Genomic DNA, 24,130 nt, shown 5'->3' with positions numbered 1-24,130 from the left:
TACCCTATGCCTGAGGGCGGACAGAGCATCCCGGGGGGTCGGAGCATCCCAAGTCCTCGGAGCATCCTCAGAGCACCCCGAATCCCTTGGAGCCCTTAAAGCCCTCTGAGCACCCAGTTCTTTGAAGCACCCTGGCCTCCCAGGACCACCAAGCTTATCATAGCCCCGAAGAGCCCCTTGGAGCCCCCCAGGACCCTCAGAGCAACTGGAGCTCCTCAGAGACCCCCCTCGGAGCCCCTCGAGCCCTTTGGAGCAGTGCAGTGAGTGCCTGAGCTGAGTGGGAGCATCCCTCATGTAGAGCACCCACAGCTGGGTGCTGCCCCAGCCCCAAGGAAAGGAAGGAGCTATTGGAATCAATGGGATTTCCAAAGCCTTTTTTAAATTACTTTTTAATTAAAATCAAATCAGAGCCTCTGAGCACCCAGTGCCATTTGGAGCAGCCCAGTTTCCACCCCATGTATTGACCCTGATGGATGAAACACCCCTCCTCATGCTGGCCAGCCCTCTGACCATCCTCAGACAAAGCTGCTACAGCTCCATGGGCTGTGGCTACCTGGTTCTCACAGCTTTTCCTATGAGAAACCAGGGAATGGTGATGGTGTCCCAGTCCTGCTGCTCCTTGTGGTCCTGCTTTGCCCTGGAAGCTCCTGGCCATGCCGAATGGTCCGGATTCATGCTGGGATGTGGAGCTGGGATCCTGATGGGGCTGGGTTCTGTATTCAGCATCTTCTGGAGGGCTCCACATGTTCCGCTTTGGGACATGTGGGTGCAGAGCTCTTGTCAGGGGGCCAGAGGGAGCTGGCCCCAGGGTGAAATGCAAACTGCAGGCTCAGTTTCTGAGTATGTACCATGATTATTAACAACAATCCTATTTATACCCTGGAATCACTCGAGCAGCTCCAGTCCTAGGGCACGAACAAGCAGCAAAGAGCCGGTCCTTGCTGCAGGGAAGCCAGCATCTAAAGCAGCTGCAGGATTCCACGGCTGGCATTGGCACATCCTGGCAGCCACCACAGCTCAAGGCCATTGTCCATGGAGAGCCACACAGTGACCCCCTCCCTGCCTCCATGTGGCCACTGCGCTTGGCTCAGATCTTCTGCACGTAGTTCCCAGGGAAAAGCCCCTCCTTGCCATGCAGCCGCCCCTTCCACCAGCCGGAGATATCTGGGAATGGGGAAAGGAAGAGCTGGGTCAGGCAAGGAGCTGCCATAGGGCACAGAGAGGAAAACTTGAGACCCTGCTTGCAGCACTGGGTGCGGTGCTGGTGTCCTCAGCACAAGGCCATGGAGCTGTGGGAGTAAGTGCAGAGGAGGCCATGAGGATGCTCAGGGGCTGGAGCAGCTCCTGTATGGAGCCAGGCTGAGAACACTGGGGCTGTTCAGTATGGGGAAGAGAAGCTGCGTGGAGACCTCAGAGCAGCTTCCAGTGTCTGAAGGGGGTTACAGGGGTGTTGGGGAGGGACCTTTATCAGGGACTGCAGTGACAGGACAAGGGGTGATGGGTTCAGACTGAAACAGGGGACGTTCAGGTTAGAGATAAGGCAGAAGCTGTTCCCTGTGAGGGTGCTGAGGCACTGGCACAGGGTGCCCAGAGAAGCTGTGGCTGCCCCATCCCTGGCAGTGCTCAAGGCCAGGTTGGACACAGGGGCTTGGAGCAGCTGCTCCAGTGGAAGGGGTCCCTGCCCCTGACAGGGGTTGGAGCTGGAGGAGCTTTAAGGTCCTCTCCAACCCAACCCATTCCATAATTCCTAAGCTGGGCAGGGGTTTGGTGGCACCTTCCAGCAGGATGTCAATGATGTCCCCCACGTTGAAGCTGAGCTCATCCATGTCCTGCCCGATGTACTGGTAGAGTGCCTGGCAGCGTGGCACGGCTGCCTTGGGCTGCGGCTTGGGACGCCCGGCTGGAGGCGGCCGCTGGCTCAGGCTGCGCCGGCGCTGCATGCTGTGGGGTCAGGAGAAACCATGTTCACACCACGAGGGCAGGCAGGCCCCATCCTTCCTTCCCCCCCTGCTCCCTCCCGACACCCCAACCTGCTGCTGGGTGCCTGTGGCTCAGCTTGGTCCTCCCAGTGCAGCGACTGGGAGAACTGGGATGTGCGTGAGCATGGTTGGTGCAGCAAAACCAGCTTGCCCAGATCTGGGTGGGCTGTTGGTTGGGAAGCCAGAGGGGAAAGAACATCTCCTGGGGCTGGCAGCAGTGGGATGGAGCAGAGGGGAGGATGCTTGTGCTGGTACAGGACCTACCCGGCCACCCCCTGGTCAGGCACATTGAGGAAATCCATGTTGTACTGGGATGGAGGCCGTGTCTTCGGCTGGTGGCCAGCATGCCGGGGGGGTAACACTGCAGCCGGTGGCCCCCGTGCCTGCTTCTGGGCTGCCTTGTGGGTGTCCCGCTGAGCCCGCTCATCCCCGCGTGGGAATTGGGGTGCCCCATTCCTGCAGGTGCCTGGGAGACCCCCCCCCCCCCCCGGTATGGTGCATTACAGGGACCCATGCTCAGCCTGCACCCCGGGAGTGCAGTGCTGGCTGGACCCAGGGACCCCCCCACTGCCCTGCTCACCTCTGGGTGCTGGGGGGGCACTTCGGGAGGGTGCTGGGCACCTGCTGCCTCCTCTGCTCTGTTTCGCTGCCTTCCTTGTGGGCTCTGGGGGGACATGAGCCCCCCGTTAGGGCACACTGGGCTGCCCCCACTGTTTGTACCCCACTGCCTTTCTCCCAGTGCTGCCCCATCACCTGAGCAGAAGAGGGTCCCTCCTGGGTGAGCCCACAGGGCTGGGGCACATGGTGGCTCATCCCAGTATTCCCAGTCCTCCAGTAGTGTTCTGGTGCCCTCCCTTTCTCTCACCATCACCCACACACCCTGGTACTCACTGGCATTCCTGGGGAGCCCATCCCCGATGCTGACCGTAAGGGTTTTGCCTCCAGCTTTGAGGGTGGCCACATCGCCCTGTCCTCTGATGAAGGTGATGCTGCGGGTGCCACCACCTCCCCAGCCCTCCTTCTTCACCCGGAACTGTAGTCTAGGGGACAGAGAGGCCATGAGACCACAGGGACAGGACCCTGTCCTGCTTCCTCACCTCTCCCGGTCTCCATCCTTACGTGTCCTTGAAGGAGAGGCGCAGCTTGCTGCGGGTGAGCTCCTCGTAGCGCTTGCACAGCAAGCTGATCAGCTCCGTCTTGAAGATGGACTCCAAGCAATTGTCGGCATCATTCTCGTGCAGGATGAAGAAATCATCCTGCCTGGTGCTGGGGGAGCAACCCCCGTGTGGGGTGTCAGTGGGGGGCAAGGATGGTGAATCAGGTCACCAGAGAAGTGGTGAATGTTCCATCCCTGGCACTGTTCAAGGCCAGGCTGGACCCAACCTTGGGCAACACGATCGAAACAGGGTGACCTTAAGGTCCTTTCCAACCCCAACCATTGTGTGTTTCTGTGATCCTGTGGACCTCCCATGCAGACCCCATGCTAAGGGACGCACCTCAGTGAGACTCCACTCACTGCCTGCAGCTCCACCTTCTTCTTGAGCACCTCCTTGATCTGCCCCTTCTCGGGACCTTTCTTCACCTTCTCCTTCCCAATCAGGTAGAAGTACTTTGGGGTGAGGATGAAGTCTCTCTTGATGGGCTGGGAAAGGGCAGAAGCAGGGGCTGAGAAGATGTCTGCATGGGGGCACAAGTCCCACACACACATCCCACCATGAGCCTGGCCTGTCCCATGCCCCTGCTGGGTCCATGTACCTTGAACCTCCGGTCATACTTAGTGATGGAGTCGGCAAAGTCCACCCGCTCCCGCTTGGCCAGGAACTGCCGCAGCTCCGGCCTCTCCTCCATGCCCAGGTAATCCCCCACAAAGTTCCTGTTGATGCTGTTCCTCCTCCGCTCTTTGAAGTTGTAGAGGATGTTGGAGGCTGTGGGGAACCCCAAAGTGATGCTGGTCAGACAGGGCTCAGCCCTCAGCCCCAGTGCCTGCCTTCCCAAACTGCCTGTAGGGGCTGTGGGAGCTGCCACAGCAAGAAATGGGGCTCATCTTATGCCATAGGAGGAATGCAAGCAGCTTGAGCTTGAAACCCATCCAGTGCCTTCAAAAGCCCTTGTGCCGCACGGGGGAGGGAAGGACCCCACTGCTTTTGGGGTTTTCCCCTCGATCTTTCACTGCATGCTTGGGATGGGAGGACAACTCCCACAATGGTGACCAGTGGTGTTTGCCATCCCTCTGCAAACACCGGCTCCCAGCTGCCCCTCTCCATCCCTTTGCAGGCAGCAAAACGCAGAGTGAAGGCATCTGGTCCCCATCCTTGCCCGGCCTTACCCTCCTCCCGCATCTGCTCATACTTCCGGATGGCGACGTGCCGGCGCCAGGCCTTCTGGATCACCCTGGCGAAGCCGTCGAATTTCCTCTCCCGCATCTCTTCGAGGAGGAAGAGCTGGAAGGGACACGGGGTGCTGAGCACGGCCCCGGTAGCATCACTTCCCTGCACAGCAGCACCCCAAACCCTCCCAGTGCTGTGCAGAGCGATGCTCAGCTCAGCATTCCCGAGGGATGCAGGGATGTGGGGTCACCCACCGACTCGGGGTTCTTGACAAACACCTTGCTCCGACCCATCTGGTACTGGTCCGGGTCCATGTTGACGGAGCGCAGCAAGTGCTGCACCCCTTGGCGCTCATCCCCGTGCCAGGACGGCCACGTCTCGGGGGTCAGGATGGCATAGCTGTGGGGAGAAGGGATGTGGGTCCGGGCTGGGCAGTGGGGATGTGTGGGACATGCCCCCCACATCCCACTGGGTGCTCACCGCTGCAGGAACTTGTGGAAGAGGCGGCGATAGGCGAATCCTGCCCGACGCACACGGATGTTCTCCTTCAGCCCCAGGTACTCCACTTGGTGCTTCACCCTATGGAGCCGGGAGGGAAGGGCTTGGAATGGGGTGGCAGGGACAGCAAAGGGGACCTGCTTGGGCCCTTGGGCCACTGCTTTGCACAGGGATACCCATGGCTGTGCATGTGTGAGAGCTCCTTGGGGCTTGGATGGAGCCTCTGGGTGTTGTATATGGAGGGGTCTGTGTGTTCCCACATGCTCCTCAGCACCCACCTTGCACTCCCCTGGGTCTGTGGGCAGCACAGAGGGACCATCCCAGGAGGAAACCTGTTCCTGGCCACATGTCCATGGCTGGGTCCCTTTCCCTGGGCTCTGTGAGCTCCCTGATACACCATGAGAGGCTCTGGTACCTGCTCTCCTCCCAGTCCCGGGGTTTCTTGGTCTCGTTGGGCTTGATGCAGCGGATGTAGTGTGGGGTGCACTTCATGAGCGTGCTCACCAGGTCGTTAGCCTGTTTCTGTTGCAAGGATTGACCTCTGTACCATTAAAGGCATTGGTGGGAGCCCATCACCCTGTTGCTGTCCCACCCTGCAGCCTCTGGGCCATACCTTGATTTTGGAGCCGGCTGTGGTCGGTCGTCCCTTCTTGTCAAAGTCAAGCTTTTCTGGGAACAGCATCCGGATGAAACCACTGCAAGGCAGGAGGTGAGAGTCCCCAGGTGAGAGCTGCCAGGCTCAGCATGGGTCCAGCGTGAGCTGAGCTGGAGCCAGCTCCACCTCAGGGTAATCCTGCACCCTGGCTGAGCTCATTCCCACTGGGTGCTCGTTGCCTGGGTAGGATGGGTACCAGTGCGTGAGCATCCTTCTGCCCAGCCCTGCAGCCATTGCTGCTGCTGTGCTGCATGGGGAGCTGGAACTAGATAGGGGGTTGGGATTAGATGATATGGTCCTTTCCAACCCAAACCCGTCGGTGATTCTATGATTCTATGAATGCTGCTGGTACCCACAGAGCCATGCAGGATGCTGAGCACCCCAAGCGTTGGTTCCAGCAAAGCTTTATGGCCTGGATGTTGAGGATGCTGCCCTCTGCCCCAGCCCTTTTGGGGTGGTCCCCAGGAGCACAGAACTGCCAGGACTCACAATTCACTGCTCTGCATGAGCTCAATCAAGTCGGTGAAGAGCACATCTCGGTTACGCTCACAGAAGCTATTCACATCGTAGGAGACCTGGGAACAGGAGGGGAGCTCAGCCCCATGCCAAGGCTGTGGGATGTGAATGGGGTGTGAGGTGTGGGACCCGGTACCTTGCCAGCATAGTGGTGGATGATGAAGCCTGAGCTCCAGCTGTTGAAGTGCTCATGGGTGCCTACGGCTGCCTGCAGCTTCTGCAGCAGGGTCTGGTCTGCACCCTCGCCCGTGGCGTGCATCGTGGCACAGACGTCATCCAGGACACTCATGATCCCAGGGGGGTTCTGGCAGAGGGAGAATGAAGCTATGGGTGTCCAGAGGCTGCAGGCAGGGCCCAGTCCTGCATCGAGCTGTGCTCAGGTGCCCCACAGTGTTTAATGCTGCTTCACACCAAACAGCAGCTTAGGTTAAGGATGCTTAGCTGCTGGTCTCCCAAGGATGCTCCCGGCAGGACCAGCTTCTGCCACCCATCCTCAGGACCCAGCCCATCCAACACCACATTCCCTGGTGCCTCAGCTCCCTGAGGAAGCCTCTGTGGGAGGAGGGCACCACACTCACCAGCTTGTTCTCTATCAGGTCACACACCACCTTGTTGTTGAAGTACTGGATCTGAGTCCACTTGATCCCCTCCTGCACATACTCCTCCTGGGGAAGCGCAGGGAGAGCCGGGTGGCCCCCGACCCATGGGATAAGCTGCAGTCCCCTGCTCCGGCCATGGTGCTAGGACCATGGCAGTGGTGGGGGTGCAGAGATTGGGGTGCTAATGCAGCCCCCCAGTACCTGCTCTGCCTTCAGGGTCAGCTCTATGAAGATCTGCTGCAGCTTCTCGTTCACAAAGTTAATGCAGAATTGCTCAAAGCCGTTTTTCTGCAAAGGGACAAAAGATGAAACAAGATGGGGCTGAGTTGGCTTCTGCTCCTATCACCACATCTGGGGGGACCTCGGGCAGCAGAGCCTTTGGGTGCCGCCCCAGGGACTCTTCCTGTGACCACCGACTGCTACCAGCCCCCTGCTCCAGCTGCAGTCCTTGCCATGGAACCAGGGAAGTCCATTCCCCAGCTGGGCTCCTACAGCAAAGCATCACATACCTGGAATATCTCAAAGCCATAGATGTCCAGCACCCCGATGCTGTACTCCTCATTCGGCTTCCGCATAGCCCGGTTGATAGACTGCAGGGACAGACAGAGGAACCACCTTCACTGGGGCCGGTCGCACACAGAAGCGGTGCTCAGCATCCCCCCCGTACCCAACCTGCTGGCACCACACACCTCCACGAGGAAGTCAAAGACGCGTGCGTAGAGCCCCTTGGCCAGCGCATCCCGGGTGTAAGCTGCCTGCTCCACATTGAGGGTGACGGTGATGGACTCGGAGCGGCCGCCCCACTTGCTGTCCATTGTCCTGCTGGTGACCTTCTCGTTGAGGCGGTTCTGGTCGATCCCCAGCAGGTAGGCAGGGAAGGCCAGGGCTGGGCAGGGGGGAGAGGGCACTCAGGGCTTCCTGTTCCCCATATACCCCCGGTATGTGCCCACAGCCACTGCTGGACCCCTCGGCGCCATCCAAGTGGTGCTGCTACCAGGGATGTGGGTTGGGTCCTCCCCACGCTAAATCACAGCAAGCTACTCCTGACATCCTTCCCCTTATTAACTAAGCTCTGGTGTGCTATTTGCTCACTGCCTCAGTTTCCCCATGTCTAACATGGGGAAGATGCTCATGGTGCCTCTCTCCTCTACCAGGGGGTTTATGCTATGGGAAGTTTGCAGTTCTTTGCCAAGGGTTCCTGTGAGCATCCTCATTCCTCCCTGGAGCAGTTGGCTACTCACAGTCAGCGTTTTCCACCCGAGCGTAGTTGCCTTCCTCCCGAAAGCCGATGTTTCCCAGATGGAGGATCCCGGCCACGATCTGCAGCACCAGCTGCTGGTCTTCACTACAGATGCCAATGACCTGCATGGCATTCTGGGGACATGGGGACCCCATCAGCCTCTGCCCAGAAGCTTTGGGATCTCCTCATCCTGGCCACTCACCATGGTCTCATGGAAGTCACTGCGGTCGTCCGTGCCCTCCACCTGGTACGTGTCCGACTGGTTCAGGTAGGAGTAATAATCCGGGCTCATGATGCCCAGGTTCTGCCGCTGCTCTTGGGATGCCCCTTCAATGAGCTGGGTGGGAAATGGGAATTGCAGTTACCCAGCCCTGGCTCTGCTGCAGTGCGGCTGCTCCGTCAGCCCCATACCTGGTAGTAGATGTGGAAGTTCCTCTCGCACTCGTTCTGGCTCACAACCCGGGACTTCTCCAGCAGGAAGTTGGAGATCTTCCCCCCATCAGGCTCTCCTCCCCGGCTGAACTGGATCTCAAAGTACTTCCCCTGTCCAGCACGGCTCCCACTCAGAGCCATGGCCAATCCCTCCCAGCTCCGGCTTCATTCCCCCTTCTCCCAGAGCATCGTTGGGATGGATCCTGGCCATGGCACTGACCCTGCCCTGGTGACTTACAAAGCGGCTGGAGTTGTTGTTCCGGACGGTTTTGGCATTTCCAAAGGCTTCCAGCAGCGGGTTGGACTGCAGGATGATGTCCTTCACGTGCTATGGGGCAGAGGTGGGAGAGGACTGAGCTGGGGTGCTCCATGTTCCACCATGGGATGGTGGGGAGCAGCTGGGAGGTGAAGGGATGCAGGACACCGTGTGTTGGGCAGAATTACCTGCACTTTGTCACCACCCCCGGACACTTTGGAGATGTAGCCCATGATGTATTTTGCTGCCACTGTCTTGCCAGCCCCGCTCTCTCCACTGTGTCAATGGCAAAGCAAAGGAGATGTGAATGAGCCCATGCTCTGGTGCCCGGGCAGGGGTGCTGGAGCAGGGCTGGGCAGTGATGGTGGTGACAGGGACTGTGTCCTTCTGCCGCATACTCTGATGCTGGGGATGGGGCTGCCCGGGTGCTCTGGGATACAAGCAGGGCCAGAGCAAGGCTGTGTGAGGAGCTGCTCCTGGGGGAGATGTGGGATTTCTCATTGCTGGATTTCGGAAGGGAGAAGCGGGACTTGGAAGCCTCAAGGGGAAGTCTCTTGCCTTGCCCCACATCCTCATATTTCCCTTGCAACATTCAGCCGGAAAGGAGCATTGCACAAGGCTTGGTCCCTGCTCGGGACAGCCCCGTCACAGCCCTGGTTGGTGTTCGTGGCCCAGGATCCTGGAATCCCAGACTGGTTTGGCTTGAAGGGATGGTAAAGCTCATCCAGCTCCAACCCCCTGCCACAGGCAAGGACACCCACAGCATCCCTGGTTGTAGCCCACATATCCCCTACCTGATGATGACACACTGGTTCTCCCCATCGATGAGCATGTTGCGGTACATGTTGTCGGTCAGGGCATAGATGTGGGGGGGATTTTCATACTGAGCCTAAAAGGGAGACACAAGAACAGTAGAACAGAGCCCTCAGCTCTGAGATCTGCCCATGCACTGCACAGGGCAGCGGCACACAGCAGGGATGGGAATTACTCTCTTGCTACCAACAGGGATGCTTATGGGGCACCAAATTAAACCCAATGAACCCCTCCCCATGGCACGGAGCTGCCTCACCGCGCCCTGGTACAGCTCCACCTCCCGCTCTGTGAAGTATGGCATCTGCTTGAAGGGGTTGACAGAGATGAGCACCGGACCGATGTAGGTCTGGGTGGCAGGTTAAGGTCTCTACATCCTTTCCCATGTCCCCCCTTCCTGCCCTGGAGGCAGCGGCACTGAAAGCAATGGCAGGAAGGTGCTCATGGGGTTCCTCATCCTGGAAGATGCACCAGGAATAGCACATGAGGGCTTTCAGCTCAGGTGCAAGCTGCTATGACAGGGCCCTGGGTGTCCCACTCAGTGTGATGAGCACAGGGTGCAGCAGGAGCATCCCCTGAGCTCCATGGTGTCTGGCTGAGGATCAGCCCCATAAGCAGCAATTCCAGCATCCTGCAACATCCCAGAGTTCCCCCTCTGCTTGTGCTCCATCTGTGGCTTTAGCAGCTGGAGGCTGTCTCTGTTTTCCAACCAGGGAAACTGAGGCACGGAGAGGAAAGGAGCTGATGGCTCCTGCCTTTCCCTGGCCTGCAGCTTCCCCCAGTCACTGGGGTGTGGGCAGGGGAATGGAAACGCTGGGAATCGCTCCTGGAAATGATGCAGCAACAGGAGGGGAGACTGAGGCCGGGGACAGAGGGTGCCAGTGGGGCTGCCCTGAGCCCTCATGTCGGGTTTGCATCCCAGCTGACAGCGGGGCAGGGAAGAGCAGCCAAAAGGCAGGAAGAGATGGGGGCTGCAGAAGCACCGGTGTTGAGTCAGGGCTCAGCAGGGGCCCTGCACACAGCAGCACAGAGGAAAAGGAAGAAAGAGGCTGCATTGGCCCCAAAACCAGCCCTGAAGCACAGTGAAAGCCTCAGTGCAGCCTAAGCGGTTGCGTCAGCACAGGATGGGACAGCATCACCTTGTAAGGACTTGGCCACATCTTTAGGGAAACCACAGCTGTTCACAGCAGTGTGAGCTCAGTCCCGCTGTGTCCTGCTCCCTGCAGCAGGATCCTGTCCTCTTTCCTATCAGAGCAGGGGCTGCAGCCCCAAGCAGCATGGGATGAGCAAGGCAAAGGCTCAGCTCCTTGGATCGCAGCATGGGGTTGTGACCTCTTCCAACCCAAACATGAGTCTGTGGTTCTGACACCTCCCCATCTGCACCATGGACCAAAGAGCATCGTGCGTGGTGCTCAGCATTGTCAGCTCCATGAAGGGACCCAGTGACTGCAAAAGCCGCTGGGCTGGGGGATGGCTCAGTGGGGAAACACTGGGCAAGGTGGGATCTTGATGGTGTCCCCTATGGCCTTGACACTGGTGGAGGATGAGGTTTGGCACCTTCACCTTGTGTCTGCAGGGATGCTCCCAACCCATCCAGGGGGTGCTGGGGTTTGTGGTGGGTGCTGGGATGTGCTGTGGGCATCAGCAGGGTTGGATGACAGCAACAGGGGTGATGGCCACCGCTGTCCTTGGCAGAGACAGGAAGGTCTCCAGAGGGTTTTTGCTCCATGCTCTTCGCTCAAGGCCTTGTGGCCACAAAGGAAGGACCAAAGAGGGTCCCAGGGCACAGCAGGATGGGGATCATGGTTGCAGTGTCTTTGCCAAGCGCAACTCAGCTTGGGAATGGTGGCATTCCCCCAGCTGATCCCAATCCTGTCCCAGCACAGGATACACAGGGGTAATCCCGGTTTAGCCCATGCCCTGGCAAAGCCTTGGAGCATATCCCTGCTGCTCCCTGTCCCGCTGCCCTGGGAAGGATACAAAGATGTAATCATCCATGAAACGCTTCCTGAGGTTCTCCACGATGGCCTCCTCGGAGATCTTGGAGAGCAGCACCATGTCATCCACACCGCTCTGCTTCACGTTGTGGCTCTGCCAGTGGAAGCGCTCCTTGCTGCCCTGTGGCAAGAGGGTCACAGCCACTGCACCGGGGCCACCACTGCCGGCAATGGGGCTCCAGACCCGGCTCCAGCCTCAGCTCCCCCTGAGTGGCTCCTTTGGGTGGTGCCAAAGGGAAGCTGTGAATCCCTCAGGAGCAGATGGGGCAGTGCCAGCCTGAGGGGGTGTTTGGAACATCACCCTGCTCCTAATGGGGTGACAAAGGGCTAACAAGCAACTGCTGATGAGTCAACGGGACAGCAGAAATAACCCAGAGGAAGGGCAAAAATAGCGTGGTGAATGTGTCCTCACATCCTCTGCACCCTCGTGTCCCCTCTGCACCAGGGTCCCCTTCACCCTCTGCTCTGCCCTTGGGGGCTGTGGGACAGCAGGAACACTGTGGGCTGTGATTTGAGCCCTTGTGGGGCTGAGCACAGCCCTGGGCTGGGAGGGGAGGATTTCACCATGCAAAGAGAAAACGACTGAAGGGCCCCTTGTCCTGCACACTGCAGAGGAACCTGCTGAGCACTGCTGCAGTGCCTGGGAGGGGATGCCCCAGTCTGGACCTGCCCATGGCCCCCATGGTTCCGCTCCTGGCACCGGTTTCACTTCTCCTCCCCACCATCACCCCAGACCTCTTGCTCTTTCCATTTCCCTTTTCTTCTCTTCCCCTTTTGCTTCAAGGTTTCAGGGCTCCAGACCCCAGTGCTCATCCTCCGATGCACCATGGTGATGGGAGCACTGGGGAGCTTGGTGGCATCATTCTGCTCCCCTCAGTACCTTCCTCCCCTTGCACTGCTGGGTTTTGCAACCCAAAATGCCATCCATGCCCCCCCAAGCCCCAAGTGCTGCTCAAGCCTCATAGTCAGCAGAGGGGCTTTTGGCTTTGCTGTCCCACCACCTGCCCTTGGGATGCATGGACCTGGGAGCCTGAAACCATGGGGGGAGCTTCTTCTCTTCCTCCTGTTTGTTGCTTATGGGCCTTTTTCTTGCCTTCCCCTCCTCTTCCACCCTCCATCCTAAGAAGCCCTTAGGAAAACCATCCAGGAAAGCACAGGGGGGCTCAGCACCCGCTCCTCGCCACCGTGCTGTCCCCCAGGAGCTGTTGTGACCCCCGGAGATGTTTGGCACAGGCAGCCCATGGGGCTCCCACCGCTGGTTATTGGCACCCAATTCAGGCACATTTGAGCATTTCCTGTATTGCAACTTGGTGCTTGTGAGCTGACAGCAGGAGCTTCTCCTCCTGCAGGCAAAGGGCTGCTCGGAGCTGCCTTCGTGACACCTCCTCTTCCTCCCAGCACAGGGTAGGTGCTTCCCTGGCTCTGCTGGGGCACCTGATGCAGCCCCCAGGGCAGGGGACTGATGGGCAGCCTGGTCCAAACACCTCCATGAAGCCATTTCAGCCTCAATCCAAGCAGGGAGCAGCTTGGCTCAGCCCTTCATCTGTGCTTTCAGGTACAGTTTGCAGCCACATTGCACAAGGGACTTTGCTTTGCCACTGGTCCCATGCATGACAGGTACCTGATCAGGATCCCCATCTGAGGATGGGGACTGTCACCATTGCAGCCACTGCCAGTGGCTCAGGATAGGAAGGGGAGCAGCCCTGCAGCAGCAATTGCAAAACATCATCTGTTGTTCTTCAAAGCTCGGGTCTGAGCCATCAAAAACACCCCACAAGCCCCAGGTGGGGAGCGGATGCATCCCAAGGTGGCACCTTTGGTCTCGAGATGATAGAACAAGCCCAGATACAGCCAACACCTTAAAACCACCGGAAGCCTTGAGAAGAGCAGCACAGGGTGTTGTATCGGTGTCACAGCCCTCAGTACACAGACACCAGGGTCTGGGGATGGGGCTGGCCCCAGAGCTGTGCCCTGTCAGGGCTGTGCAGCCCTTCACCAAGCCACAGAGCATCCTCCTTGTGGGGGACAGCAACTGACCCAGAGGGACCTTCCTGGCTTGAGCTGCCTGCCCCCATGACCCCACTGCACTCTGCCCACAACCTGCACCATGAGCACTGAAACCAGAAGCACTGGGGGGAAGTTGGGCCAGGAGGAACACAAAGGTTCTCCTATGGGTACCACACTGGGACAGCAAAATCAAACCCACTTTGCGTCAGCCCAACCTCACTGCCCGGCATCCTCCATCCTCCTCAGTCCCGGAGGCACCGACCCTGCCATCAGCACCCAGCACCATCCCCAGCTGCTGCCCAGCACCGTGCCTTGTGCCAGAGCCTCACCCAGCCCCAGTCCATGTCCCCAAGCCTGGGCAGCACCATCCCCTCCCCAGCTTGAAGGACCACAATGGGAGGAGGGATGGGCAGCCCAGAGGTGGCAGGAAGGGAGGGTGACAGCATGGAGGATGCCCAGCAAGGGCTTGCACTCACCATGGTGTCTGTGAGTGGTGTCCTCAGGGCCAGGGTGCTGCGGGCTCCTGTCACCGGGGTCCCATGGCCACCCCGATGCACTTTGCTCTGGTGTTTCTGCTGCAGCTACAAACTGCAACTCATTTGATTTTCCTTCTCCTCCTCCCACTTCCTCATTTGATGCCGCTTTGCAGGGGGTGGGGAGGATGTGCTGCGGGGGGGCCCTGGGTGGTCACTGGCATGGGGAAGAGGAGGGTACTGTAGAGGGTCCCGCAGGGATGCTCAGAGCCTTAAAACCTCTGCCCCCCCCTCATTAGGGCCATGGGGATGCTGCGAGGGCTGGAGCATCCCTGCTCTGGAGCTGGGCTGGGGCAGCCTGGACAAGAGAAGGCTCCTGAAGGGGAGACCTGAGAGCAGCTCCAGTGCCTAAAGGGGCTGCCGGAAAGAAGGGAGAGACTTTCCAGCAGGGTCTCTTGTGACAGGATGAGGGTGATGGTTTTAAACTAACAGGGGATTCAGGATGTGAGGAAGAAATGGTTTGCAGTGAGGGTGGTAAAACACTGGCACAGGTTTCCCAGAGAGGTGGTGGCTGCACCATCCCTGGGGACATTCCAGGCCAGGCTGGATGTGGCTCTGGGCAACCCGATCCAGTGGAATGTGTCCCTGCTCATTGCATGGGGTTGGAACTGGATGAGCCCTGAAGGTCCCTCCCAGCCCAAACCATTCCATGAATCCATGGTTCTATGACAACCTCCACCCCCTTCTGAGGTGACTCTTTGATGTGTCCCCCCTCCAGGGGCAGCCAGTCAGTGCTGGCTGATGCTCGGCTTGAAGGCAGCGAGGCTTGAACCTCACAGAGGAAGCAGTTATTCAAGATCTACGTATCAGTACTAAGAAAAAGGGGGAGTAAACGAGTCTTTGATTTCCTTTTCTGGCTAATAGCAAAGGACAGATTGTCAAAGGAAACCAGCTGCCAAAATGGATTCTGAAATCCCCAACTGGGTTGGAAGGGACCTCAAAGCTCCTCCAGCTCCAACCCCTGTCAGGGGCAGGGACCCCTTCCACTGGAGCAGCTGCTCCAAGCCCCTGTGTCCAACCTGGCCTTGAGCACTGCCAGGGATGGGGCAGCCACAGCTTCTCTGGGCACCCTGTGCCAGCGCCTCAGCACCCTCACAGGGAACAGCTTCTGCCTAAGAGCTCAGCTCAGTCTCCCCTCGGGCAGGTTCAAGCCATTCCTCTGTGTCCTATTGCTACAGACCCTGTTAAATTCTCTGGTTCTCTAGAGCCATGAGACATGGCATAAACCTTTGAGATTCCCAAGGGATACAGGGAAGCATCAATGGCCTTTCAGACACTTAGTTTTTCAAACAACCCACCCCTAAAATCCCAAACCCACATTACCAATATGGGTATTGTGCACCCCATGCGCACACAGCCAACCCATGAGAGCTCTGCCAAGCAGAAGCCTGTTCCTATGTGCCATGCAGCAGCTCTGGGCCAATCTCCACCTCTCCTACCTGTTCCAGTCATGGAGCTGTAGGGAAAAGCCTCCTCTGATGCCTGAACCCCTCCATCAGCATGAGGAGCATCGTGATGTGGGGCTGCCTGGAGCTCAGCACTCGAGAAACAAGACTGGGACCAGAAGCTGTGCCCGGGATCGTAGCTACTCCTTTATTATAAATCATGCCGTTACGTCGCTCCTCCTCAGAGTTAGTATGTTAAACATTTGTCATTATATATATATCTATATAAAAGGTGAAAACACCCCCTCCCCTCCCCAACATGTCAGAACGGAGCATGGCACCAGGAAGGAACACAAATGAAGGCCCACTTGGCAGCCAAACAGGGTTTTGCTGAGCACCAGAGAGGCTGACGAGCGGGTGAAGATACAGATGGGAGATAACACATGGGGACCGGATGGGTGGAGAGGTTTGCCCTGGGGACGAAGGGTTGTCCACCTCCCCACAGCGTATGGATGACCCCCCAGGGGAACAGAACATGGCTTTGGTCAAGACTTCCCCCTCTTTGTGATGTAGAAAGGCCTGAAAATAATAACAATGATAACAAAAAGTGTATGTTTTGTCAGTTTGAATCTCAAGTGTCCTCCACAGGCTGTGGTGGCTTATGGAGGAGACATGGGCCAGGAGATGACCTGAAGGAATCCCAAGCCTGCTCTTTCCCCATCAGTGGAGGTCTCCTGAGGGCAGAGGAGCTGGTGGCACTGGGACCAGCACCCCAAGGCCACAGCAGTGTGTGGCGAGGCTGCCTTTGGAGGCAAAGCACCTTTTGGAGGCAAAGCACCTTTGGAAGTGAAGCACCTCTGGAGGCAAAGCAGCCATGGGGAGAGACCAGCCAGGACCAGGCAGACTGGTCCTGAGTCACGGCTCAGCAATAGGGACACTGTGACCAAGACAGTTCTTGTCCTGCATCCTCCTTTGCTTTGCTTCCTGCAGGCCAGAGTGTCATTGGTGCAACCCCAAGCACGCCTTGGCCCTCACCTCAGCTCATGCTTTGGGGTGTTTCTGCAATAAATTGTCATAATAGTGACAAGGCTTTAAGGAAAACCAGGGGGACATCCCAATCCAAGTACGGGAGTTTGAATAATCCCCCCTCCCAGTTAAACTGGTGTCACCACTGCTCACTGAGTGACCTGCTCTCTGTCCCCTCCTGCATGTCCCAAGGTGACAGGATGCAAAGTGCTCCAACCCCATTCCCCACCGCAGCCCATCTTCATCCATCACCCAGCAGCCACAAGCCACACTCATCACCTGTGGCACCTCAAACCTCCTCTCTCCCCTGGCATTCCCACTGCATCCCTGGGGATGCTCCATTGCAGACCAGATGCCCTTGGGACACGGGCAAGGAACGGGATGAGGCAGGAGCGGGGTGAGCAGTGCCTCTGGGGTGGCTGCAGGACCTGGCTCTGCTACTAATAAATAACAAGTCAGAATTTCAAGTAACGTCCTCGCTGCTGCGCTGGGCCCAGCTTCTCCCAGCGCCCATCGGCCGGCTCCTGTCACCCCAGTTGGTGGCTGGCAGGGATTTAACTGGGAACCTGCCATTGGGAAGCTCAGGGGCGAAGGGTGCGTGTCTTTAGGGGACGGGTTTGGGTGACACCGGCTCCCGCTGGAAGCACGACCAGTGTCTGTGTTGGAGGTTGCCGGGACGGAGGAGGAAGGGCACGGCTTGGTGGCCCTTCGGCAGGGCTTTTGCCTTCCAGTTATCCCACGGGGGGCACGCAGGGTCCCTAGTGCCCCTGGCATGTTTTACAGCACATCTGTCGGAAGTAGGTCCGGCTGCAGAACTTGAACTTGAGGACCAGCGGGCAGTAGGCCACCTTGTTCACATCCTTGCATTCTGCATGGGTGACAGAGGGAAGAAGGGTTACAGCTCCCTTGGGGGTGAGGAGCCCGAAGGGGAGACATGGCCAGTGCTAAGCAAGATTCTGCACCTCAAAAAGCCCAGGTCCTGAGGACCCCGTTACTGAAAGCATCTCCTTGCCAAGGTGCAGCTACTCCATTTAGCAGGGTCACAGCGTGCCGGTTTGGCCTGGGACCAGAAGGGACAGCATCAGGTCTCCCCATGGGGGGCCCTACCCAGAGCCCATCATGGTCTGTGCTGACTCCCATGTCCCTGTACCACATAGCCCCTGAGGCCAGCCCCATCTCCCTCACCTTCAGGGTTGTCTGTAGGTCCTGATTCACACTTGGTCTCACACTGCTGCATGCTGGGAGGCTGCAGGGTGTCCACGCAGTCACTGGACGGCTGCCCAGTATGAGCCAGGCACTGGACGGATCTTCTTTGCTGGCCGAGGCCACACTGTGCAGAGCACTGGGGAAAGAGCAGAGCAGGGAGCTGCAGCAGCCACTACAGCTCTGCTAACCCGGGGGGACAGAGCACTGCCAGAGGTGCAAAGGGTGCTGGATGCGGCCATCCCATCCCACACCAGCACAGCAAAGCAGTGGCCCCATGTCCCATAAGGCTTGGTTCAAACCTCCAGGACTCAGCAAGGATCAATCCATGGAGCACTAAACCACCTGCACCCTGATGTCACCCTGTGTTAGGGGAAGGGGGCACTGTCAGTGTCACTGGGCTGGGCTGCCCCCCATGTGGGGTCCCCCCAATGATTTCTGTGGGTCCCCTGCCAGGCCCGGGTGGCACTGATGGGTGGCACTTGGGCCACCATCACAGTGGCCTTCCTGCGCTAAGGAGGGGCAAAGAACACCACCATGGTGGCCCCCAGATGGTTGTGGTGGCCACATTGGGCTGTGCTGGTTGGTAAAAGCCTCAGGATGTGAATGGCTGCAGAGGCTGCACCGTCTCCTTCAGTAACCCCATGGCAGGGTTGTCCCTACCTCTCCCCACTCGCCGGTGACCCAGCGCGGAGGTGGGCAGCGCCGCAGGTTGCACCTCATGCTGCTCGGGGGCTTGGAGCCTTCATGGCACTGGGATGGGGGCAGAGTTGTGCCATGGTCACCGCTCTTGCAGAGGACGATGCGATGGCGGAAGCCGGGCCCGCAGCTTGGGGTGCACTGCAAGAAGAGGACACACGGGGTCAGGATGGCAGAAGCGCAGGATCCCACACTGGGTTGTGATGGAAGGCTCCATGGCCTCCTCTGGACCTATTTCAACAATAGGTGCAGCAAAGAGCACAGAGAGACAGCACTGCACTGCCCTTCCCTCCCAGTGCTCCCACCCTGCCTCTCTCCTGACCTACAGCACAGTTTCCCACATCACACTCTCCATGCTGTAGCTGTCACCAATGCTCTGACCTAGTGACTGATGCTGTCCTCCAAAGGACCAGCGGCACTGGAGAGGTGAGTGCTGACACTCTGCACTCACCTCAGACCAGTCTAGGGCAACCCACTCTGGAGGGCACGTCTGGTTATTGCATGGCTCCAGCATCTTCGGCCGTGGATGGATGCAGGAAGCATCATCCAAAGTCTTCTCCTCAGTGGCAGAGATCTTACGCTTGCAGAAGACACTGCGTGTGCGGACGCCTTCGTTGCAGCTTCGGCTGCATTCAGACCAGTTCCCAATCACCCAGCTGCGGATGGGGACAACAGAGAATCTTGTGAGGGGCACACGGGATGTGCTTGTCCCCATACTCTTGTACACAGCCCTATTCCTGCTTCAGCCTCCCAGGCAGCTCCGGTTGAACCATGCTTCTCACATCTCCCTTTCCCCTTCAAGAGAGGGGCAAGAACCAGCCAAGCTGGGGCTGGGACCATTTCAGAAGGACTACACAGATCATCTGCTTTGCACCAAAGGACCAGATGTGGAGGGCTCCTTTCTGCAAGTAGCCCAGCAGCACAGGGAGGAGGTCACCTACAGAGACCATCATCAGCCATCACATCATGTGCTCAGTGCATCTTTCACCCTGCAAGGCACGGTGTAGCCTCGTGCATGGTGTAGCCTTGTGCACAGAGCACTGAGATGGACACAGGTTTCTGCTCCTTGTATGTCCCTGAAGTGATGCACTTGGGATGTGCAGGTATTGTGCCCATGATGGGGCATAGAGGAGAAAACTGTCCTCCCCGTTCCCAACAGAGCTGCTCCAGGCAGGTAGTATCACCCCTGGGTACTGTGCAGGGAACTCAGACTTGAGGATAGCAGCAAGGGGGGAATTTCACCCTCCTCCACACTGTTTTCCACCCAGCATCCCTCCAAACCATGGTACTCACGCTGGAGGGCACGGTTCCACATTGCACGGCCGCTGCCGCTCGGGCATTTTGGCTTCAGGGCTACAGAAGTGGTTGGAGACAGTTGAGCCATCAGAAAGCTTCCTGCACACCACAGATTGGATCTGGCTGCCTGTCAAGGCAAAGAGGTAAAGGGGAAAGAGAGGAGGGTCCTGAGGCCAGAGCTGAGCCAGGCTGCAGCGCTCTGCTCCCATAAGGGCAATGGGACAGAGCAGCCTCCTGTCACTGCACCCAAGCCAACATGGGGTCAAACCTCACCCCCAGCACACAGCACTGAGCATTTTGTCCATGGAGTGTAGTGCCAGGAATACTTGTTGGAGGCATCCCTGCCGATGGGTGCGTTGAACTTGTACCGGATCCCCTGCAGCTCTGTCCGTACGAGGACCTGTAGAGAAAGTCATCACCAAGGTATCAGTGCCACCGAAGCCCAGCATGATTGTGAGCATCCTGATAGTGTCCCACAACCTGCAGCTGAAATCTCCCCTCCTTCCCTTTCCAGCAATAACACAGCAGTCACCAGTGATGGTGACCTGATCAGAGAACAATTTCCCATGCACTTGAAGACTGAATCATTCCAAAGCCTGGCTTTCTCAGGGAGACCTGAGAAGTTAGCCCTATTTACCTCTGATTTCTGTGTCCCTTTACTCCAAATAGCAAGGACATGGGTCGATTAGCTCCAACCCCATGTAGTCATAGCAAGGTCCATAGCAGGTGGGGGTATGAGGGAACCACGTTACCAACCATGACAAAGAGGGTGACGTTGGTGGGTCCCAAGGCTTCCAGGGACTCAGGCTCATCTGGGGATCTCCTGTAGTGGAATGTTGTGCCTGCGATGTCAAAGCGCCGTGGTGGGTCGATGGAGAGCTTCCCATTGATGTAATAGTCACCGCTCTCCCCTCTCAGTGCTGCGAGGATGAAGGGGAGCAAGGGTTGGCAGAAGGACTGAAGTCACCCAGCTTCAGCTCAGGCCCAGGGCTCTGCTACAGTGAAGGGTGAATGTCATCAGCCCCATTTTACACGGAGGGAATAGGTGGGGCAAATAAAGGATGTGCCTGGATCAGGGTTGGCCAGGAAGTCACTTGCAGAAGTGGGACTCATGGCTCCATCACCTTATCTCAGCCTGTCCATCCCTGTGGAAGGGTGATGCTGTGGGGAGCCCCCCAGCTGCCCGGGGTAGTGATGGGGACACACGGCCACCATCATGAACCCGATCCCCCTGTGCTGGTCCCCAACAGCCTGGCTGTGCTTGCACAAGCGAGTCGCTAGAGGGGGATCGGCTCGTTCCTGCTTCCCACTCGCATTCCCATTCTCTCCCGGCTCGCTCCCTGCCACCGACACCCGCTCTTGTCCACTCCAGCTCCGGGTCACTCCTGCTCTGCCTGCTGGCAACGACCTCATTGCCATGATGCTGTGGGGCGGGAGGATGCTTCGTGTGGTGAGGATGGAGGATGCTCCCTCTGCTCCCACTGGTGTGCAGGGACAGATCCCAGAGTGGGAGGGACTGGTTGGTGACAGTGCTATGAGCTTTTGGGCTGTGAGTCCAGTGCACCCGGATCCAGTGTGGATGGACATAAGGAGTCCGCAGCATGCATGGGCTGGGCAGGGAGGGATGTGGGCATCTCCAAGCACAGCAAAGGGAGCCGGCCTGGAGGGATGCTGTGACCTCCCACATCCAGGCAGGCTCCTGCTCCTGAAGAGCTGCTGCAGAGGCACTCGGCATCAAGCCAGCAATGAGCACCCTGCCCACCCCACTGCCCATCGCCTGGAGGACACAAAGGGAAGAGGTGGGGAAAGAAAAGAGCCCGTTGTGAGAACGAGCCAGAGGCTGGCTGGAAAATTAAGCCCAAGGAAAATGTGAGTAGGTCTATTTTTAATCCCCAGCCCAACAGGGGGGATGCCAGGGAGCCACAGCCAGTGCCAGGAACACGGGGTGTGGGGTTTGCTCGGGGTTATGCTGCTGGACATCAAGTGCAGGATGGAGGCACGGCCACAGCGAGACTGCGAGGGCCTGGGACACACTGGGACATGGTGCCCTGCAAGCTGGTCCTGTTGCCTTCCTCTGTCCCAAACCCCAAGCTGGGACCCCCAGCCCCATCCCCTGCTGCAATGGGAGTTTTTCCTTGCTAAGCCTTTCCCACCCCTTATTAACCACAGGGAAATGGCAGGACCAATCGATATCTGGCTGGGATTTCAGCATCCTTCCGCCCCAGCTCACCTAGGTAGTTGATGGAGAGGTTCAGCTCCCGGATGTCGATGTGGACAGAGCCTTTGGGAATCTGGATCACCTCCTCGTAACCTGTGAGACAGAGCAGTGAGCAGTGATGCTCAGCCTCCGAGCCCAGAGCCAACCCTGCCCTGGATGGGATGAGAGTGTGAAGCCCCCTTGTGACCCATGGGTTAAACACCAACTGAGGCAGTGCAAAGGGGTTTGTTCAGCCACCGACTGCAGCTGAAAAGTAAAAGCACCATGGCCCACCAGGACAGCGGCTTTCTTGCTTTGCAGTGCAAGCTCTTGTGATGGAACCAGCCTGGATGGGGAGGTGCTGCGGAGCTGGGATTGCCATGGGCATCTCCACAGCCTGGCTTGAGGACAGTGTGAGCTGGGCAGGAGGGCAGGAACTGGGTGCTCTGTGGTAGGAACCTGGGTGCCAGCAGTGTCTGGGCCATGGCTCGGTTGGTGATTTGCTCCTTGCTTGCAGCCTGGTCCTATCCTTTGGGGTGTTTCTCTGGGATATGCCCCTTCCTGTCCCACATGTCCCCAGGAGCAGGGACTCAAGGGTGAGTGACACCAGCTGCTTGCTCCCTACCTCCCTCTGGCAGGGACTGGTTGAAGACACCCTCAATGGTCTCACAGGAGCTGCCGTCTCCACCACACACACGACATTTGTCCTCCTTGGAGTCAGAGCCCAGGACACGGTCACAGCCCACGTGCTGGAGGGAGGAGCAGCAGGGAATTAGCCATTATAGCCATCCCTGGGCTCCATCTCAATCCCCTCCATTGCACCATACACCAGGTACGGGAGCATCCCCTCTGCTAAGCCCACCTTTCTGTCCCCACTCTCCAAGGCTGGGGTGGGGGCACAAGCAGGAAACCCATGGCTGTGGGATAAGGCACAGGTGAGGGTGCCTGCATTGAGCTGTTGCAGCTGCCCAAGGAGAGCTGTGTCCGGGCAGCATCAGCACTGTGGTAGTGAGCCCATGGAAAGCCTCCAGCTCTGCCCCATAGCCACAGCACGGGGGTTAGGATGTGCATCACCAGCATGGCTGTGGCTGCCTCTGGCGCAATCCCCCTTTAGTTCCACAGTAGATTCAGCCCCATAGAGGCAGAAAGATCCCAGAGACACAGGAAGGGAGACAGACAGAGCCAGGGAGGGAGCCTGTCTGCTTGCCTGCTGGGCAACATCCACCACTCCCACAGCGCTTCCTTGTAATTAAACTTTTATAGCCTTCCAGATCCCATTTCAAGGGAAATATCAAGTGCCTGGGTCTGCATGGGCTGTAAAAGCAGGGACCCATCATTAATACAGGGCAGTGTGACACCCAGTGCATGGAGAGGGGATGGGCACAAGCGCAGAGGTGGATGTGCTCCTGCTGCCATGGGTGAACTGGGTGCTCGGGCAGAGAGATGCCCATGGCTGTGCAGGCAGGGGGAGGGCAGCACTCTCCTGCCTTTGCATCCCCATCCCCAGTGTGTCCCAGCACCTTGCACTCCCCATTGACGCAGATGTCATTGGAGTCCTGCCTGCAGGGAGTCCCGTCCACCACGGCTGCTGCTCGCTCTGTGTAGAAGTTGAAACCCTCGGCCAGGCAGTTGAGGGAACAGGCTTTAACACCCCCTGGGGAAGAAGCAGAGGTTCAAAGGATGCCCCCAAGGACAGAGAGGAAAGATGGAGGGAGCCAGACTGGATGAGAGCTGCCTTATCCTGGCCTCCATCCTGCGCCTGGTGCACTGCACAGCTCCAGGTGCCCAGGAGGGACCTACAGAAGGATGCAGGAACCCTCCTTACTGATCAGCACCAAGACCCTTGAACCGGACTCTGACACATGGGGAGACACTGATCCTTCTGCACAGCCTGGGAAACACGGGCTGCGTGCCACGGGGAAGGAAACAAACTGACTTGGGTTTAGCTGGTGTTGGTCACTCCTGGCACTTTACAAGGGCTGTTGACCCCTTGTGCCCATTTTACAGACAGGGAAGCTGAGGCAGCAGCTCCAAGGTTTGTCAGCTACTAGACCAGAGCAACCACTTCCTTCTGTTCAAGGCTGGGGCTTCACTGAGTCACTCACAGCAAAGGTGATGACAGCAGCATGAGGACAAAGAAGAAGGATGCTCAAGTTACAGCTAAAACACCCACTTCCCAACAGCCCTTGCCAAAGTACCATACAAGGAACAGAGGTTGCTGATCTGGATATCGGCTTATGGTGCCTGGGAGCAGGACATGGGACTGGTTATGGAATAAGACACCCGAGCAGAGCAGTCTCCTGCATCCTGTCATTGGATTTCATCAAACGCTGGTGCAGATCATGGCATCTGCTGCCTTTCCTGAGCATCCCTTGGAGCCCCAAGGGTCTGCATGGCCCTGGCAGAGGGTCTCAGGCCTCAGCCATGCAGCTCACTCCTGCAGGCACCAGCAGCACTTGTGAGCTGTGTGCCAGA

The 24,130-nt window shown here is 58.1% G+C and overlaps 2 protein-coding genes across 3 annotated transcripts in view; both read right to left on the bottom strand.

Annotated features, from left to right (window-relative positions):
* Positions 1 to 437: 437 nt before the first annotated feature.
* Positions 438 to 12,237, bottom strand: LOC101874728 (unconventional myosin-If). The gene is made up of 28 exons (XM_034070930.1): positions 12,190 to 12,237; positions 11,293 to 11,430; positions 9,572 to 9,661; positions 9,297 to 9,391; positions 8,691 to 8,778; positions 8,485 to 8,574; positions 8,226 to 8,357; positions 8,017 to 8,151; positions 7,816 to 7,948; positions 7,264 to 7,460; positions 7,084 to 7,164; positions 6,776 to 6,862; positions 6,554 to 6,640; positions 6,112 to 6,279; positions 5,949 to 6,034; positions 5,418 to 5,499; positions 5,220 to 5,326; positions 4,787 to 4,885; positions 4,561 to 4,705; positions 4,306 to 4,420; positions 3,735 to 3,904; positions 3,476 to 3,621; positions 3,099 to 3,245; positions 2,871 to 3,019; positions 2,560 to 2,643; positions 2,244 to 2,445; positions 1,775 to 1,941; positions 438 to 1,164 (listed from the first exon to the last, which is right to left on the bottom strand). Exons 1-28 carry the CDS (start codon positions 12,235 to 12,237, stop codon positions 1,088 to 1,090), a joined length of 3,345 nt encoding a protein of 1,114 aa, XP_033926821.1. The 3' UTR covers positions 438 to 1,087.
* Positions 12,238 to 15,428: 3,191 nt separating this feature from the next.
* The window catches only part of ADAMTS10 (ADAM metallopeptidase with thrombospondin type 1 motif 10), a 46,321-nt gene continuing 37,619 nt past the window's right edge, over positions 15,429 to 24,130 (bottom strand). For both annotated transcript variants that reach the window (XM_005141226.3, XM_031054976.2), the window contains exons 16-25: positions 23,176 to 23,309; positions 22,281 to 22,404; positions 21,689 to 21,769; positions 20,215 to 20,378; positions 19,732 to 19,858; positions 19,456 to 19,585; positions 18,614 to 18,818; positions 18,127 to 18,303; positions 17,446 to 17,602; positions 15,429 to 17,128 (exon numbers count right to left, since the gene is read on the bottom strand). In XM_005141226.3, coding sequence (XP_005141283.2) covers positions 17,019 to 17,128; positions 17,446 to 17,602; positions 18,127 to 18,303; positions 18,614 to 18,818; positions 19,456 to 19,585; positions 19,732 to 19,858; positions 20,215 to 20,378; positions 21,689 to 21,769; positions 22,281 to 22,404; positions 23,176 to 23,309 — 1,409 coding nt within the window. In that variant the 3' untranslated portion in view covers positions 15,429 to 17,018. The remainder of the gene's footprint in view (positions 17,129 to 17,445; positions 17,603 to 18,126; positions 18,304 to 18,613; positions 18,819 to 19,455; positions 19,586 to 19,731; positions 19,859 to 20,214; positions 20,379 to 21,688; positions 21,770 to 22,280; positions 22,405 to 23,175; positions 23,310 to 24,130) is intronic.

This window comes from Melopsittacus undulatus, chromosome 19, assembly GCF_012275295.1.
Source record: "Melopsittacus undulatus isolate bMelUnd1 chromosome 19, bMelUnd1.mat.Z, whole genome shotgun sequence".
In the NCBI taxonomy this organism is placed as follows: domain Eukaryota; kingdom Metazoa; phylum Chordata; class Aves; order Psittaciformes; family Psittaculidae; genus Melopsittacus; species Melopsittacus undulatus.
This window is presented reverse-complemented; position numbering and strand designations above follow the sequence as displayed.